This window comes from Aythya ferina (genome assembly GCF_964211825.1).
Source record: "Aythya ferina genome assembly, chromosome: 1".
NCBI classification, from domain to species: Eukaryota; Metazoa; Chordata; class Aves; order Anseriformes; family Anatidae; genus Aythya; species Aythya ferina.
This window is the reverse complement of record NC_140296.1, coordinates 107,739,463-107,758,081: the sequence shown is the minus strand read 5'-3', so window position 1 is coordinate 107,758,081 and position 18,619 is coordinate 107,739,463. Positions and strand designations below refer to the sequence as shown.

The 18,619-nt window shown below is 38.7% G+C and overlaps 1 protein-coding gene across 9 annotated transcripts in view; it reads left to right on the top strand.

The window, feature by feature from the left end:
- The first annotated feature begins 2,516 nt into the window (after window positions 1–2,516).
- The window catches only part of LOC311420745 (uncharacterized protein), a 154,216-nt gene continuing 138,113 nt past the window's right edge, over window positions 2,517–18,619 (top strand). For all 9 annotated transcript variants that reach the window (XR_014684527.1, XR_014684528.1, XR_014684529.1 and 6 more), the window contains exon 1: window positions 2,517–2,983. Coding sequence is in view for 6 of the 9 variants with exons in the window: in XM_084491941.1 (XP_084348067.1) it covers window positions 2,617–2,983 (367 nt within the window). In the remaining 3 variants the exon portion in view is untranslated. The remainder of the gene's footprint in view (window positions 2,984–18,619) is intronic.

Here is an 18,619-nt window from a genome sequence, read left to right as displayed (position 1 = left end):
AACCGTATATTAATAAAGTCCACTGGTAGCTTTGTTTCAGGAAAAAAGAAGTTAACTTTAACATTTCTGCTTTAATTTATGAAGTATGATGAAATATTAAGCAATAACGCTCTGTAGAAGATAACATTTAATACGTGGAGATATTCACATTTTTATCATACTAAGCTAAAAGAAAAGCCATAACATTTTCAAATTTATAATGCTGCAGCTGAGATAAACTCCTAAAATGATAATTTAGCTGTTTCTCCATCAGTCAAAAATAGCAGTTACACTTCAGTAATCAGATCCTAGTTCACAATTTGTCCCTGCTGAAAGACAAAAACCTCAGAAAGTTTTCTTAAATTAAGTAGCCAAATTTCCATTAGTGTAAGGAAAGCTTCAGAAGACACAGGGAGAGATCTTATTAGCTATGCACCAAGTCCTTCTTGTGGTTCTACTGTGTATGGAGCTGGGTGGTGGCAGGCCCTAACTGCTGCTGGGCAAAGCAATTATTTTGTTCAAAATCCTAAGGAGTGTGAGTTTAACTTTTAGCCCTCCAAAAGGCAATAGGATTGTCAAAAAAAGTAGCAGCTACTGTCATAGATGTGGGAGTGAAGAGCAAAGCATCGGTCTACCCATCCATGTTCTGTAGACCCCAAGAGGAAAGCAGAGAACATGTGGGCTGCTCTGGAGAATGCAAGGATCAGGCTTTGGGAAATACCGCATTTGCTGAAACTTGAGTCTTGACGAAATGATCACTGTCTGTCTCTTTTTTTTCATTCCTCCACTCCACAGGAAGATCAAAACAGTCTTGGTCTGAATGCTGGGGCTGCTGTGAAAAATGTGTAAAGTAAAGAAGAGGGGGATACTAAAATCAAAATCTGTTCTTTCTTTCCTCTTTCCTAAATTAATTATCGTTTTGGGGAGAATTCAGACAAGCTACCAGCTGTAGAAATAGTTGCTCCCACTGTGCGTGGCCCCACAGAAAAGATGACTCTTGCAACTTTATAAAATTATGAAATTAGACAAGAGCTAGAGGGTATTGTTTTACTATAACTTTTTTTTTTTTTTTTTTTTTTTTTTTTTTTCTGGATTGTTTCTGATGTATAATATTATATTGTTTATAGAATGTGGAGACTTTTGCGACCTAGTAATTAATCAATATAAAATAAAATGTAGGTTGGATGAGAAAACAGTTACTTTTTTTTTCTAACTTCAAAGTAAAACCACTCAGAAACTTCATTGTGGGGCTCTGACACACTGACTGACCATTATGCTGTGCGATTGTGCTGCAAAATCACTGAAAAAAATAGATTCTACATGTTCATAGTTGAAGAGCTTTATTTTCTAAGACACTTGAACTTTTATTGACAAAAAGGTTGCCAATAGAGTTTTCTGCAGCATCTGTTAAAATCCATGGGACTTCATTGTTACTGTTCCAATAGTTGCAGAAAAATCTCCTGTGTGCTTAACTGCATCTTTGGGTGCCAAAGAACTTTTGAAAATATAATCCTAAATGACTTGTCTGCAGTAACACAGGAACTTATGACAGACTGGCATCATTTAACTGCACTCACAATCATAATCTGTTCTCTACCCACTAGAACATCATTTAAAACCCACTGAATGAATTGCCTATGCCTAAATAATTAAATGTTCTGGTTGAAAACTATTATGGTCCGTTGATTTATTGCAAGCCTTTAGAATATGATGCTTTGGTTTTGTAAACATTCCCAGGCACATCAAGAAGCACTAATTCTGGCAGAGAAACAAGGCAGCATAACGGTGTTTTCATGGTGCTATCTTATTCACCAGGTTCTGCAAAATATATATCCACATGAGTAATGATGTACTATTCCGCCTGAAATGAAAACATTATTTAGGCATGTTATTTACCCTACCTGGAAGGAGGATAAAAGGTCAAAATTCCTTGTGTCAGTACTCTGATAATAGTAGCAGGAAAAGCTGAAGCAGCTGCATTCTGCTCTGTCACGTAGAGGCCCAGGGTGCCATAAATAGATGAAATTTTCTCAAATCAAATGGTAAAAACTTGTGTTAAAAGCTCATGGATTTTCCAGTTCACTGTACAGCTTCTTCTCACTGAAAAGCAATTTAGTCCATACTGGCCTTTTAAAGCTGTTATCTCTGCCATAAATGGTTTGCCTATATTTAAAGTTAATGTACGTCTTTCACGTGTGAACTTTATCTTTTAAGAAGAAGGAAATAAAACCAGGAAGCCTTTTTATTTTATTTATTTTTTTTGAATGCCATATTAATTAACTGCAATTTTTAGACTTCATAACACTCTGATAATGTGATGCAATGTATAATGTGTTCTGCCAACTAGTTACCTCTGCTTTTGGAAAGGCTTTTTGGCATGTATTTTAGGAACCTCGTTTGTTTGCTGGTTGTTGCTTTGTGATGCGTTCAAATGCACGTACAGCTACCTTTTATTTTGTTTCCTAATTGTTGTGTACATGATGTGCTCGTTTTTGCACGGCTGCACATCAGGCTCAGAGGCCCTGCCCAGCTTCTACCTTCGCTGGGTAAGCACATAAAAACCTTCTCAAAAAGGGCAGGGAGAGCTGCTGTCTCCTCAGAGACGGCTGCTGAGAGCCCCTTCAGCCCACACCAGGGATGGCGGCTCCTCCCCGCCGCTCCTTTTTCCTGCTCTTTCCCCCTCCTCCGCCGTGGCAACTCCAGGGGCTGCAGGGCAACCTCTGCTCCGCTGCCTGGAGCAGCTCCAGCTCTTCCTCCTCCTCCTCTCCCCTTGCTGTCCGTGCAGAGCCGCTCCTCGCAGCGCTCCCCTCACCGCCCCCTGCCGTGCTGTGTTCGCCCTCCCTTCCCCAGGCTGCCCCCGAGGCTGCGGGGCCCAGCCGTGCCCTGCGGTGGGGCCGGCGCGGGGCAGCCCCCGCACGCCGCATGCAGCGGCCCCCAGACCCTGGCCACCGCCCGGGTCCCTGCACCTTGAACGCTCACAGAGACACCAACGTTGGCATCTACGGTACGTAAATACATAAATATTTCTCGCCTTGAGTGTGTAGACCACCTCAGCAAAATGTGTAGCTGTATAATGTGGTTAATTTCACATGGTATGCTCAAGACCTCGTGCAAACCCCAGTGTATGCTTCTTTCCACTCCTTGGTATCCACTTATCCTTAAATACCCTGAAAATTCCCTGAAGTTTGAATTGAAGGGTCCTTTGAAGACTTAGGAAGAGTTATAGTCTAAAGAAAATGTTCTTAGATGATTTTCACGTGCAGCATTTTCTTTTTAAGTCTCTGAGCCCCTGTATGTAAGGACAGTAGGTGCATGCAAGCAATCTAAAAACAGTAAAAAGTGAGACATTAGAATTGAAACATGTAGGAGATTCGCTTTTGTTTTGTTGTCACCAACGATGTAGAATGAAGGGAGAGTATACCATAGGATACAGAATACATTTCTCCTACACATGAGACAGAAATAGGTGTTTGAGCGGTGTTGGTTTGCGCAGTGCAATAAAGAACTAACAACCTTCCCTTGGAGTACCAGGTGGAGGGAGCACTGTGTCTAACTGGTGTTGTCCCAGTAACTCTGGCAGTGTTTTAGGCCTCTCCCTCGCCTTATTCTCCATTCCTTTGCACTTGCCTGATGCTGTGAGCAGGTTGCACGCCCATCCCACTGTCCCCCAGCACTGGCAACCTCATGTTTGCGAGCAAAAAGGAGCCCTGTGGGCTTGTGGTCCAGGCACAACAGGTTTGAAATGACCTGCCTACAGTAATCTGTGTAAAGTTGTAGTTAACACTTGCAATGCACTTTGAAAAGAAGGGATGGAGGAGGAAGAATTAAAGCTGCAGAAAAATAGTGTTGTTTTTTTTTTTTTTTCTGCTTTCCACTGAGCAGAATATCACTGTACTGGACACCACCCACAACGCAGGATTAGAGCCAGGTTTTGAAATGCTCATTTGTTATGGAAGGGGCTCTGCAATCCTATCTTTCCGCTGAGGCTTTGTTGTTAGAGCTGTAGAAATCATTTCACAATTCTATTTATTCACTATACTGCACTAATTCCCTTTCCGAGTCCTTCCTGCGCATTAAACAATATGTGTCCTTAATTTAATTGCATGAATACAGTGGCAAAATAATTAACTTTCTGGACCAGTCTTTGCATTTTTTATCAGAATAGTTGCATTTTCTACATTGGGTTTCACAGTATGGTGACTGTAGCTGCAGGAACACTTGGTGAGAAGTCTCATGAATTGAATCCCATGGTTCTGTCCACAGGGGGTAACTAGCAATGAACCAGTCCCTGTACAGTAAAATTCACTGAACTTCATTTTCAAAAGCAACTGCCAAATGGTTTTCCCTTTTCACAATTAACAGCTAACCTCTCCTGCTCCCCTCAGAGGCACAAGCCTCTTATTTAACTCCATGACTTAATTTTGATTATTTCAATGTACTCAGTAATTTGAGTCTCCTTCCTCATGGGACCAGCTGTCTTGTCTTTTCTGCCGAATTGTTCAGTTTCGTGTTTTTTTTTTTTTTTTTTTTTTTTTTTTGTGTATGTTTGATTGTGAGCAAATATCCGTGGCCCATATTTGCATCCATATATACAGCCTGGAATGTAAGCCATTACATTTTATGAGTAGGATCAACAAAGCATAGTTAATGTTCTTTTTTAAGTACCAACTAAGATACGCAGAAAATGTCTTCGTTGGCACGTTAGTTCAGATCAGAAATATGTGTTAGCAGTGAACCTCTCAAAATCATTTCCCCATGTTGTGGTCTTGGAGTAGGCAGACCACATTTGTCGGATGAAAATAAATTGGATGGTGTACTCCAAGAGCATTCACTGGCCACTAGCGGGCGTTCAGTCAACAGGACAAGACTAGAGCTAATTTGAGGTAAATATATATATATATCTAGTCAGGATATTAAGTCCTCAGAAGCAACTGATTCCCTCAATAGATCTCCATAAGGTGGACTAAGACAATGCTAAATCTCAATGAGATCAAAGGCACTTCGATCGCTTTCCCGAATGCTGGGTGATTTCACTTCACTGTTTATTTGTCTTCCCAGAGATGCAGGAGTAATTAAGAGCTTTGGTTCAAAGAAGTTTGCTTTCCAGTGTAAGGTTCTAAGAAACTTTGCATAACTTTTTTTGTGTGTGAAAATCAGTCAGAACCATGGACTTCATTGCAAAATTCAAGTATTTCTCACTTGACTAAATAAAAAACAATAATCAACATTCTTGTGCTATTTTCATAAGCTTGCACATAGTTTTAATGAGAAAATAAAATTTAAAAAAGGTAAAAATTCAGTAAGCTTACAAAAACTGATTTGACTGATATGGAATCATAGATGAAGGTTTTTATGTATTTTCTGTTGTTCCTTTTTTGTGTTGTTATCATCTTGCAAAGCAAAATTGTGACGGACGAGTTGGATAACGGGTAGTGTGCTCCAACTCGGTGAAAGTACATCACTTGGCTAACAGCAGAACTGCCATTTAGAGTTAATATCAGAACAGCAGTAAACCGAAATGACTACTTTTCTACCTGAGAAAAAGTGTCTTCTGTCTTGTCCTCTTTACAGCTTTTTCAATGCACTCTATTTATTGGCATATCCTTCTAAAATCCATTTTAGTGTCGTGTTTTGATCTCTTTAGCCAGTTGATCCCATTTTTTTCACAGTGTAATTTTGTTTAATTGAACAATGTCCTCTTAATTAAGAAATAATTAAAATGGAATTTCACTTAAAATATCTGGATCTTACCTACTTTCCTCTTTGGTTCAGGAAAACAATCTGTTGGAACAGCTGTGTGAGCAATAAAACACATCTGGTATTAAGAGGTTAAACTGTTTTAACCATAATAAAAGTTATCTGAGTTCTGCAGATACCCAGAAGGATCTTTTCACTCTCTTCCTTATCCCTGTTAAATCTCACAGAGAAATGAGAAATCTCTTCTTATATTCTTCTGGATCTAATTTACATACTGTCAGCACTCATGATTGGTCTCATAAATTGACACATGCAAGAGAATTAAAAGAGAAATAATAAGATGAACTATAATAGTAAGTGAGAAGGGAAAGAAATGGATATTTTTGATGAGCATGTACAGAGGATATAATAAAATAGAGTATGTGGCAGTTAAGGGTTGTGTATGCATTTCTTCTGTTGATATAAGTACATAATTATGATTACTATGTCTGAAATCCAGTTAGACGTTTGGAAAGAAAATTCTGTCAGACTTTCTATTATTTTTATTCAGTATGTAATATTAGATGAGGAAAAATGGCTTACCACAGAATCTGAGTACCCTTGGCTATCTCAGAAATAGTTATATGTTGGACAGGTATAATATATATTTTGTATGGGCCTTTGGTACAGCAGGTCAGATCATATTAGTAACAACAGCAAAGAAGTGCTAATTTAAACTTTCATTAGGTTCCTACAAGTATCTATTCAACTTCATCATTCCCTGACAAGCACAGGGGGAAATGATGTATCACTTTTCATTGTTTAATAATGATAGTAATGTTTTCAAATATTTTATTTCAAATGGGAGCTTTTAAAACAGAAGGCTTTTAACCAGGGTGGGGTGCAGGGATCCATGGTGTGCATGGCAGAGCTGACCAGTCAGAAGTTGGGGTGAGAAAAATGAAAGACGCAGGTATTGAGGATTATTTTTAGAGAAAAAATAAGCAAGCTATAGGTATATATATCTTCTTGTCATATTTCCACTGAGTACTTTTGAAAAGCAGTAAGTGTTCAGAAATAATTTACTTTTTTGAAAAACTCTCAGGTTTTCAGTGATATATTCTTACCATCTCCAGCAATTGCAAGTTCTGCTCGTGATGACTGAAGACTGAAAAACTCTGTTATGTGCTTATGTGATGGGCTCCCCAGAGACAGCATGGCAAATATTAAGCCTGCTGTATACGCTTGATCCGAATCATAAAAGCAAGTGTATGATCAAATAAAACAGGCCTGTGAAGTGCACTCACACTTCAAAGCGTGCTATTAAAATGTCTTTGTTGGATTCCGTGCGCAGAGGACTTCAGTGACTTCTAGAGGAAACCTGCTAATTGTACTCAAGGCTCGATCTGTCCCTTCACAGCAGCTAAGACAACTTCTTTGTTGCGTGTCACGGTGTGTGGGGCAGGTGTTGGATCTCAATTTGCGTGGTTTTGCCAGGTCTGTGTTAGCGTGGTAGACAGCAGCGTTGGGCTTTATGTGGGTAGGGTGGCACTTCTCGTGGTATGAAGCGAGCAGCCAACACCAGCTTGCAGTCCAATCCTGGTGCTGTGATGCCCAGCCAGTGGATGTAATGGATAGAGAGATGTTTTAAGGCTACAGCTATGCACACATCTAAGGTAAGCCAGTGTCTGAGTTGACTTAGCATTAGGTAGGCCGTGGTAGTTGTTTGACTGACTTTTCCACTTTCATAAACACAGTTTTTGCTGTTGTACATATACAAGTGCACATATGGATGACTCCTCTGAAATCGAGTAGATGCTATAAATCCGTATCTCCTCTTGCTTTGATTCCACTCGTGGTGCCCTTCTCTGGATATACACATTCACTAACCTGTTCCTTGTGCTTCCAGATGCTGGAAAGCAAATTCCATTAATAACACTCACTCACATCACAAAGAAGAGATACTGATACATTCATCACTTATCCTGTGACAGTTTCCTTTAGGGATCACAGCAGGGGAGCTGTGTGGGAACTCTTTTTTTTTTTTTTTTTTTTTTTTTTTTATTCTTCTGTAAATAGCCTAGCCCTGGACAGGAGCCTGAACAATGAATCTACTGCTCAGAATTGCCTGGATTACAATAAAAAAGAGCAAATACTCAGTCCCATTAGCCACAAAGAACAGCAGAAAAGTACAACTGCAGAGAAAGGCTGATGAAGGGGTAGATGCGATGCCAGATTCCTGAACGATGTAGGAATATTTCACAGCAGTGCCGTTCTTGAGTGCAGTCAAGATAGCAAAAAGGATTTTTATTCAATATGTAACTTTTACAAAATTACCTTACCATAATTGTGTTTATGCTTTTCGTAATCTTGAATGTAGGCTGTATTGTGCCATCAGCATCTTTCAGTGGCTTTGGCAATCGTTTCCTCTTTTAAAAAATGCATGGAATAACATACCAACATACCTGATACAGGACAGGTATACTGTATAACTAAGAGCAATTTTCACATTTTTCACTGCATGAATGCCACTTCTAAATTTGCATATTTTAAATGAAGATAGGTTAAAGGGAAAAAACAAAAACAAAACAAACAAACAAAAAAATGCAGCACATTCTTCCAAAAGCGGAGCAAAGTTGGTAAGTTCAGAATAAAGTAGTATTTTCCAGGTGTCTTTTCCTTCACATCTATTTATCCTCAACTACCGCTTCACTTTAATTCTTCATCCTTAACCACTGGAGAAAAAAAAAAGGCATTGATTTAATTGGAACGAGACTAGATCCTTTTTTTGCAAGGTTAATGTTTTGAGTTCAAGTTGTTCTGGATCATCGTTAAGATTATTGGGTAGGTCAGTATGTATATTTCTTAAATCGAGTGAATGAGGTTTGACTGTATTATGTATGTTTCATTCTTATCTCCAATATTCCCTTGAAGTGCTAGTAGACTTACGTAAAGGAGAAGTTTTGAAGAATTGATACAAATGCCATCTACATTAAAACAAACAAAGTCAATTTGAAAAATGCATAGTTATGGAAATCTTTTTCTTTTCCAGTTTCACAAAAATCATTAAACTGTTTTATACGTTCCACTTAATACTTTTGCTTAATGCTACAAAATGTATTTAATTCGGTACTAAAGAATAAATGGTCAATGACTCACATTAATTCAGGAACATCTGCCTGCTTACAGATAAGAGTCAGCAGAAGAAGGCAACTGTGCTGAAGCTCTTCCCTGAAAAAACAATGTTTTCCCTTAGTGAAAAAGAAATGCAGAAGGAGTAGTTGATTAGTGGATTGACACTATTTCTCAGATGTCATTATGTGGAGAAATTACTGGATATTTTAAATCCTTGCTGTTTCGGTCCCCAGTCTTGAAGTATTTCAAAATTGTTGATCTTTCAAACTGCTGATAGACTGAACTGAGGGAACACATGAGGCTCTAGTCATTTGTCTCATGGGGAAATTAAAATGACCCCTCGATTGTGTTCAGCTTTTTTCCGTTTTGTTTTGTATGTATGTGTGTTTTATGATTGCATAAAAACAACTCACTTATACTGAGCTCTTGTAAAATAAGCAGCAAAAAGAAGAAACAAAAATGTGTAATCGCAGAAGGGAATGTTGTAATTTGTGAGTTCGAGAGAAACAACTGTGGTTGTTTGCCTCAGATTTTTTGTTTAAACATAAACTGCATTTTTTGCCTAATTTACAGAATTGGTAAAACTGGTATATGCAGGGTGTAAATTGTACACTGTGGTTAAATGTTTCACCCAAAGTGATTGAGTTAGCACAAATGGTGACTTGTAATGAATGTATGTTGCAAGTGTAATGTTCTTCCTTGCAGTACTTGTTATCGGAAGTAGTCAATGCCAAAATTTTATTTTCATGTACAATGTATTTTATTATAATTACATTAAATTAATTTGAATGGAAGAAGAGATAACAGCGCGGGGAAAATGTGAATGATATTCTACAAACATGCAGAGAGACAAAATGGAATTAGTTTAGAAGTTTTTTTAATGATTGTCCTTTTTAATAGCTGGGTGGGGTGGCGACTGAGACTGTATTTTCAATTACTCTTCAGGTCATTAATGTTGATTACATTCTTCTTCTAACCATAAGTCTTTATTTAATGGAAATGTATGCCACCCACTAAGCAGGCATGTAGTTAGGGAACAATACAGCAGGATTTGATTGCCCTATTAACAATAATCATCATGAGACTTTGGGAGTAATAATTTAATGACTTCTTGCACTCTCTTGCTACTTTTTGGTGGTGTTCATTTAGCATGTACTACAGTGATATCTCTAATGAAATTAAAACTTGCCAGCAAGCATTATTAGCTAGAGATAGGCAGGTATTAAAACACCAGACCTAACAGGCTGCAGTGACTGCTGTCAGGGTATCTGTGGGTGAGGTAACTTGGTTTGAATTAGGCCAGGTAGCCTCTCAGAAAGGTAATAAAGAATTGCCTGTGACTGACAGGGCTCATGCTGCAGAGGATTTGTTGGTGGTGGGTATGTTCTCTTTGTTTGTGAGCCTCCTCCTCATGCTTCACAGTCATCAGCAGCCTTGTGGAAGAAATGTGAGGCAGATGGCACAGACCTGGAACTTGCCCAAGCAGAGAAAATTGTGGGAGGGCTAAAAAGGTTCCCTACTGTAGGGCTCGGTCTTGTTCTCAGCCACCTCAGCTGTGAAACTCATGGGGCGGGTGAGTTCAGTAAGGAAGTTTTGCTGACCAGTGGACGTTGTTTTGCAGAGGCAAGAAATGAGCTACCACAGAAGACATATTGCTCAGTTTATGTGAAGAGCTACAGCTAGGGAAGGTAGCTGTTACTGCTCTCTGTGCTCTCAATGTTTCCTTGTGCCGGAAAGGAGAACACCTATCTCAGTTACCTGGTTGAGTGTTTGCACACATTTTCTCCATGCTCAGCTGGTTCTCTGAGCTTTATGGTACGTATTAAAGCTGAAGAGTACTCTCAGTAAGGTTGTGCTAAGCAGAGAGAGACCGATTACTGGCAGAATGGCAACAAGTGAAACACCATGTGCTGTGAGCATCCAGGAGTCAGCAGTCGGTTGCCTGAGTGTTGGTGTGAGGTGAGCTGTGTGCATGTCCACAGAGCCCATGACAGTTCTGCTCCTAAGCCTTTCCTCTAGCATAAAGCATGCTTCAGTTAGTGTGTCTATAAAAGAACTTACTATTCTTGAGATACTGCTTGATATCATAAACGTTTGGTTATATCAGTCTGTCAGATGAGACTTTGTGAGTGGGTGGGTGCTCTGCTCTCCATTCCAGTGGAAAGTTAAACTTCACTGAGGTTTACCAAAACTAATCTGTGAAATACCACGCTCTCAAGGGGGCTTTCACAAGGCCAATAACAGCATCTTGGCTAGGAGGCAGCAGCTAGCAGATGAAAGGCTGTGAACAGGCAGCTTCCTAGTACCTCACTGATGTAACTGCTGATCAGTAACCCTAGTGTGTCTCAGTGTGAGATGAAATGTAAGTCACTTTCAGCACTGGCAGAAGGTAAACATTCCCAGTTACAGCTGAGAGATGGTTTAACAAACTGAGAGATGGTTTAACAAGCTGTTCTTCATTGTACTCCACTAGTTACTAACTGCCTTGGAGCCTGAGGTTCATGCTTGCTTTGTTGTCAGTCCATCAACTGGTCGTATTGCAGAACAGAGGCAATTTATGCTTTCCAGGAGGGCTTATGCATTCCCAAGAAAACAATGGAGATTTAACCTTGTGGTGCTAAGCAAATAAAATTTTCAGTTCACACATGAGTATGGACAAACCTAATAATGTGTACATAATACAAAAAGACAGTTGAAGATTTTATTTTCCCAGACAAGCCACAAGGAATATCCAAATTTCCAGTAAAAAGGGAGTTTAGGCTGACACATGAAGTCAAAATAAGTTGCTGTGGTTGTCCTGTATCTCATTTATGTTAAGCAGACAAAGTAATTATGCTTTACTCTGGGCTGGTGACAGAAACTCCAACTACATAGGTGCTGCAGTAACGTCAAAACTTGTGCAGTGTGGCAAGCTTCCTTTGGCCCTAGCACTTCTAATACTTCCACTCTTACTAGTGTCCTCCGTATTGCCTGGTGCAGTTGCTTTTTACTTCAGAGAACTTTTTGTGTCGTTTCTTTAAAGAATTGTGGATAGGAATAATTCCCATGTGGGAACAGTGGGAATACTCTAAGTGGTTTAAAAAGTAGTCATTGTGTCCTAGCAGGTAATAAGGATATGTATATACTTTCTGTATATATTTACAGTATATGCCAAGTGTCTAATTAAAAGTTCCTACCAATGTAGAGAGTACGTAATCTATTTACATGAAATACAGAATTACAGGATGTTGTGTTAAATGTAAATACAGAAACAAAAGTGGTTATCCATCAGATTAAGGATGTTATATCCAGCTCAGCACTGAGGCTTTCCCCAAAAGTTCTTCTGTGGGCACACTTGAAGCTGTGTCCTTGGCAACTCAGGATAAAGTTTGATTTCAAGTGTGTTATGAGTCTTTTTAGGACCAGGTTTATTTTTTTGAGTTGTTCAGTTGGTGCTGCTCTGCTGGTAATTTGTTTCGGTAACTCATGCCTTGTCTCCCTATTATTCCTAAGATCACCTAACAGAGGAGTAAAACTGACCCAAAGAGTAGTTAGTTAAGCAGTTGCTATCTGGGCAAGTAGTGGAATTTGGTGTCATTGTTTATGTGCATTCTGTGTTGTATCACAGGAAACTTGAGGACAAAACCTAGTACTAAGTAGATACAGTGGAGAGCAGAAAGAATTTGAATCAGACTGCACAGAGCTTTGTAACTGCACACAGCAAAATGTCTGCCTAATTCTCTCACAAACTGTTATTCTAAAAAATGAATAAATGTAAGTGCTGAAAACTAGCTGCTGTGTGAGTTTATAGCTTTACAAGAAGGACGATTCAAGCTGTTATGTCTTGTGACTGTGGGGTAGGTGTCAGTACAACCATACCTGAGACCCAAAAAGTGAGGAGGAAAAGAAGAAAAGAAAACATTCAAGATACTCTGTTTGGTAATGCAGTTTAAAGCATATCAGCAGTGGAAGGCAATATCATGGCAGGAGTTGTTATGAATATAAAACACAGAAAGCATTTTTGTATATCCCGTAAATTCACACAGTACTGTCTGACCGGTATATAACAGCAAAGTCAACTGTAATGGAAGTAGCATTGTACCCTCGGTACTCAAACCCAACCTGACGTTTTCCTTTATTTGCAGAATGTCATTATTTCAGGTCAAACAGAAACAGTGTTACTTCCAGTATTTACCGTGTCCGGGAAACCTGCTGATGACTGGTTTGGAGTGATTCTGCGGTCATACAGTAAGCGCTTCAGTGATGCAATGGTGTCTTTTAAGATAGACTTTCAGTCACTTTAGGAGAATCGACTTCAGAATTTTTCTTGGTTATAGTTGGAGATAATGTGTCCCTTACTACAACAAACAGGTGAAATAATTTATTTTTTTTCTTTCTTTTTCCTTTAAAAGTAAAGTAAGTGTGTGCTTCTACGAGAAGTAAGTGTACTTCTACAAGATATATTCTGAAGTTCAAGCTATTATTGTGTGACTTAACTATCTATGTAAACCTTATTTTCTTAGATCCATGTAAGATGTCCTCTGTATTTTACATATATTTTATCTTTATTTGTATACAGTGAAGAGATGTCAAAAGGTAATTCATTCACTCAGATGTGGTACCAGATAGTTGTTATATAAAGTGTATCCATTGTTTTTCAAGTGTCTTTGTCTTACTTGTTCATATGGTTGGTCTTTATTATCTTCCAATTCAATGAGTACTGTGAATTAATATAAACTTAATATAGGGAAAAAAAAAATACCTAAGGGTTTTTCACCCTGCTACCACATAGAGCGCACACAGTTTGAAGGGCACCATTTCAATCTTGGCCGAGTAACCTTTCCTAACTCTTCACTCAAGTGGTTCTTCCTCTTCCTTCTATCATATTAGGCAGAAACCAAGCACTGGGAACTGATTTGTGTGGTTTCTAGTAGATTCTTCCCTTGATTACATGATCTACTGGCAACCTCTCTTGCTTACTCGAGAGAGTTTCCTGAGTATCCAAGGTAGATATCAGATAGCTGGATCTAAATCTCTTCCATGGAAGAACTCTGACATTAAGAAAATTAAAATGTTTTAGTCATACAACATTAAAACTGTTGTTTGACATTTAAAGAGTTGTTTGGTGGAGATTTTCTACTGGATTGAGGTTGCCTTGTGAATAGTATTTGAAAGGAAAATCTGCGAGAGTATTCTAGAAGTCTCTTTCAGGAAGTTAAAAACAAGAAAATTAAGTATGTCTGATAATTATTTACACTGAATGCTTTGATTGTAATTCTTGATGCTTCCCAGAACTTACAAAGCACAAAAATCAAATGGAAAAAGCTTGGTGATTTGAGGTTTCAGGGTAGTAGTAGTGTTGTTGGTAATGTGATTGGAAGTAGTGGGAAGCTTGGTAGTTTCAGCAATTCTATTCCACATTGCAATTGAAGAGACAAACCTGAGAAAGTGGGATTTCTCTCGCTCTTTCTTTTTATAGAATGAATATGATAATAAAATTTAAAAATCTTATTTTAAAATAACTCTTCAGATGGGAGGGGGACAGAAAAGGCAACATAATTTTTATATGATAGAGAAGGAAAGAGAACACAGGTGATTTCAAGGTATTTTCCTTTTATGTTCTAAGCCCATACAGCTCACATTATTTGCTCTATTCTTTGTCACAGAATGGCGATTACTGTTCCCTTTGTGGAGTATGTAAATACTGTATATTCTTCGACTTTGTAGCTTCTCTAATTTGTGTTCTATTTTAGTTGTATTTCTGACATTTCCAAAGACTTGAACACTCCTCTTTCCAATTTATGTATCACTTACTTGGCATATAACCATGGGAATGCTTTTCTGCTAAAGATTTTTTCCTTCAAATTTCTTCCACTCATACTGTTGTTGAAATAAGGTGTTTGGAGATTAATTTGTACTGGTGCACTTCTTTCGGAAAGGTAAAGATTCATGAAGACACAGGGTTTTGTGATGCTCTACTAAGAACTGGATGCCTGTCTAGAAAAGGATCAGCAGAGCTGCAGGAAACTATTCAGGGCATGTAAGAGGATGTCACTTTGCCATGAGGAATGAGCCCTAGTTTAGGGTGCTCACAGTCTCTCTTGCAATCAATTGGGAAAAGGGCAACAGAAGCAGTGGTGGCACGGGGTTGTATGACAAAGACAGACAGATTGGGAAATAGGATTGTTTTGTTTTTGTTTTTTTTTCTTTAGCCTGAGATGGAATATCTGGGTGTAGGCAAGCACTGTGTAAATTTCCCAGTATTGCCAGTTACCAGAAGTTTTTTTGCACGCCGAGTATATCAATATTGTACCATCTGTCTACATTAATACCATACCAGTGGTGGTAGAGGGTAACCAAGTCCTGCTTATTATATGTCCAGCTAATTATTCTTCCTTGAATAAAAGCAGTCTCCCCCTGTTCTTACGGTGTAAAGTTGGGCAGTTTCCTACAGCTACCCATGCAGTTGTGCAGTAGTAACAACCAGGAGAAAATACCAAAGCAGAACCTTTGTAGAAGACAGATTGGAAAATGGTTTCAGTGAATGTCAGAAAACAATGGAACTAAAACCAGCTTGACTAATAAATTAGTCTGTTTCAATATTTTATTTATAAAAGTCTTTAATTTTCACATAGCAATGTGTTTTTTTGTTTAATAACCATATTCTTAGTATGAACAATTTAAACTCATAATAAATATTTCAGAATGCATTAATCAAAATATTGTTTAGACTCCAACTTCTAAAATTTGCAATATTGTGATATTTGAGAATTTCACATCATGACAAAATTTTCATGAAGCAGAAAAATTTATTTTTTAACCAAATCTCCATGTAAGTACTTCTGCTAATGAAAGAACTTATAATGTAAGTCCAGCTAGCTAAGCCAGGTACCAGGGAATCAGGGTAACAAACATTTTCTTACGTCCTTGTTCCCCCTGGGCCCAATCTCTGTGTTATTCATTGAGAGTGTGTGGTTCTTAAACTACATCCAACAAGCTCTTTGTGTGTTTTTTTTTTTGTGTGCAGCTGTTTATATTTTTAGATGCCTGTATTTTCACATGAAAAATACAGACATGGAAAGCATTTTATTACCTAAGCGCTAAGCCATTCTTTTTTTTCCTGTTGAATTCATGCTTACATAGTCCAGTAGATAGAGCTTACCCAGTTGAGATACGTGGTAATGGATGCTGATAAGTTCCTGTGGAACCAAAGATTACTGTTTTTGTTAGTGTTTGTGGTTTTTATTATTATTCTTTTAAATAAAGTGTACATGTCCTCACCTCGATAGTGTGAAATTTTTACTTTCTTAGAGATCTACAAAGATTTTGGATGCTTTGATAATAGCGCTAGGAGGAAATTTTATACTCACTGCCTCTCTGTAGACGTGATAATCTGTGCTCTCTGATAAGATGATTGTTGTCTGTAACAGCATTAACTCTACCTAGAGTTAAACTGGGACTCCCAGGATTGTGAGTGCACCTGGATCTGTTGTGTATCTTGGGCACCTCCTGGTGCCTAAGGTCTCATCCCAGTGTTCCATGAGCATCCCTCAAACGCAATTTTCCAGTGAAAGGGTAAGTATGAAGAGTTTTTAGTGTGTTTCAGCATGTCCCTTAGTGTGAGACCAGGACTGCAATGTGTATTTGCTCTGAGTTTTGGACCTGTGAAATGTTTACCTTTTTTTTTTTTTTTTTTTTTTTTTTTAACCATAGTTTACCTTTGAGGCAATTCTGAACTACACCGTTACACTTACTAGGACTCTTTTTTTTTTTTTTTTCTTCCTGTCAGTGTTGGTACTGTTTCTGTCTACTGTTTAAAGGAATCCATCTGAAGGTGGGTGATGGGCCCCTGAGACAGGGAAAATATTGAGTCAATAATAAACCAGTATCTTACTGAGTCAATAAACTAAACTAAAATTATAAAGGCAGAACTTTCCAAAGAGAGGATGGAAGGTGAGATGGAACAGAAGTAAACAGGCTTATTAATACATTTTTTCTCCTGCCCACTGTGTCCTGGCAGCAGATAACTCTTCTTAAGGTTTCTGCTCAGTCTGGGAATAATGGTAAGGTAATTATGAATGCCACTGAAGTCCATGCAGTGTTCTCCAAATCCTCAGGAAATGTTTCCTTTCTGTTTCCCAACCTCTCTGAGGTCTAGTGGGGTGTCTCTTCCCAGCAGGAGTAACACAGGCTGCAGGTTCCAGACTGCCACAGTCACATTCACACACTGCAGCTCCTCGATCCAGCTTCCCCAGCTGAGGATATGCTCCTGTTTGAGGTAAGGTTTATATGCCTGTGTCTGCTGGAGATTACACCAGAGCCTGGGGGCAAAACCTGAAACAAGGTAAACAACCCTTAGAAATACTTCCACAGAAATACAGCACAGAAATGTATAAAAGAATAGAATGGATTCAAAGGTGTAATACAGTTCAGTTTCTGCATATGAATCCAGGTTATCCCCTTCTCACCTGTTAAAGGAGACATAATGCAGGAATCACTTGAACAGAAGCATTGGACAAGGTCACCATAATGCTTTTGTTTGGTGTTCTGGTGTCAGGTTGTGGGAATGGTCCTTGCATGTTAAAGGCTCATCCTTTGCCATTTGCTGCTAGCTTTGATACTATGTATTGTGGAATCTAAGGTTGGCTGGAATTTCAGGTAGTAAAAAGCAGGGTATTGCTGGAGTCACATTAGGATGTGGTCTAGCAATTTTTGTTCTTTTTAATGACAGTTTTGTCCCAAGCCAAGAAATTTCAGAATCAGTAAGTTGTTGCTTCTCCTGTTTTTTTTTTCTCTCCTTAGCAAAGCTTACACCCTGACTTTATTTCCTCCCAAGTCCTTAAGCTGTTTAGCGTTGTGCTATCCTGTGGCTCAGAGTGATAGTGATAACGTGTTGTTGTCAAAGTAATGATGACATAGAAGAGATGAGTAAATCCGTGGTGGATGTTACATATCCTTTCTCGCCTAGACAAGGAATTGGAGCTAGAAGAAGTGGAATAATGTGTGTAATAACCCCAAAGGAATGACTGGTCACTCCTCATTTTATTTTTTCATTATCACTGACGTTTTTGAAAATGGAGCTTTGTTAAAGACTTCTGGCTGCTATCAGTGGGCTGGCAAAATAAGGTTTCCCAGAGGAATAATGAATACAAAAAAGGGAATTATGTGAAACACTGTAATAATAATGTTGTGATGGTATCTTGGAAGATGAGACGCGCTGTGGACTAAATATATTACAGATGCTATTTAAGAGCCAGAGTGTAATGTCTGTACTCACTGGAACTTCAGAAGGACTTACCCATAAAGTAAAGTGTTACTCTGTGAGTAAATCAGCTGCCACTTACGAAAGAAAAGATGGCTTTCTAGCCAGGAGGGTAGAGCAACTTGGCCTACGTTCTTAATTTTGCTACCTTCTTCCTGTGAAACCTTGGAAAAATGATTTGACCAGTCCCACAGATGGAAAACTGTGGGGACTGTTAGTGTTAGGTCAGAGGTTGGACTCGATGATCTTGAGGTCTCTTCCAACCTAGAAATTCTGTGATTCTGTGAAAACTCACCATATTCTAGCGTCTCCAACTTCTTAGCATGTTTGTTCTTGCATGGAAGAATGCCTCTTAGTTAAGATATTGTCATTATCTATGCATATGCTTTCTTACTGCAGTGTTCTCTGATCAAATCCCAATGTTTTTTTCTCACAGTCTACCTCTTAGACTTCCCTTGCTGGTGCCTTAAATATGCCCCAGCTGGAACCAAATCTGAAGGTCAACTACATGTTGCAACCTGTCAAGTTACCCACAAAGTCTAGTCTGGCTGTTTCACGCTCTGGAGTGTGAAAAGTCCCCAATTTGTA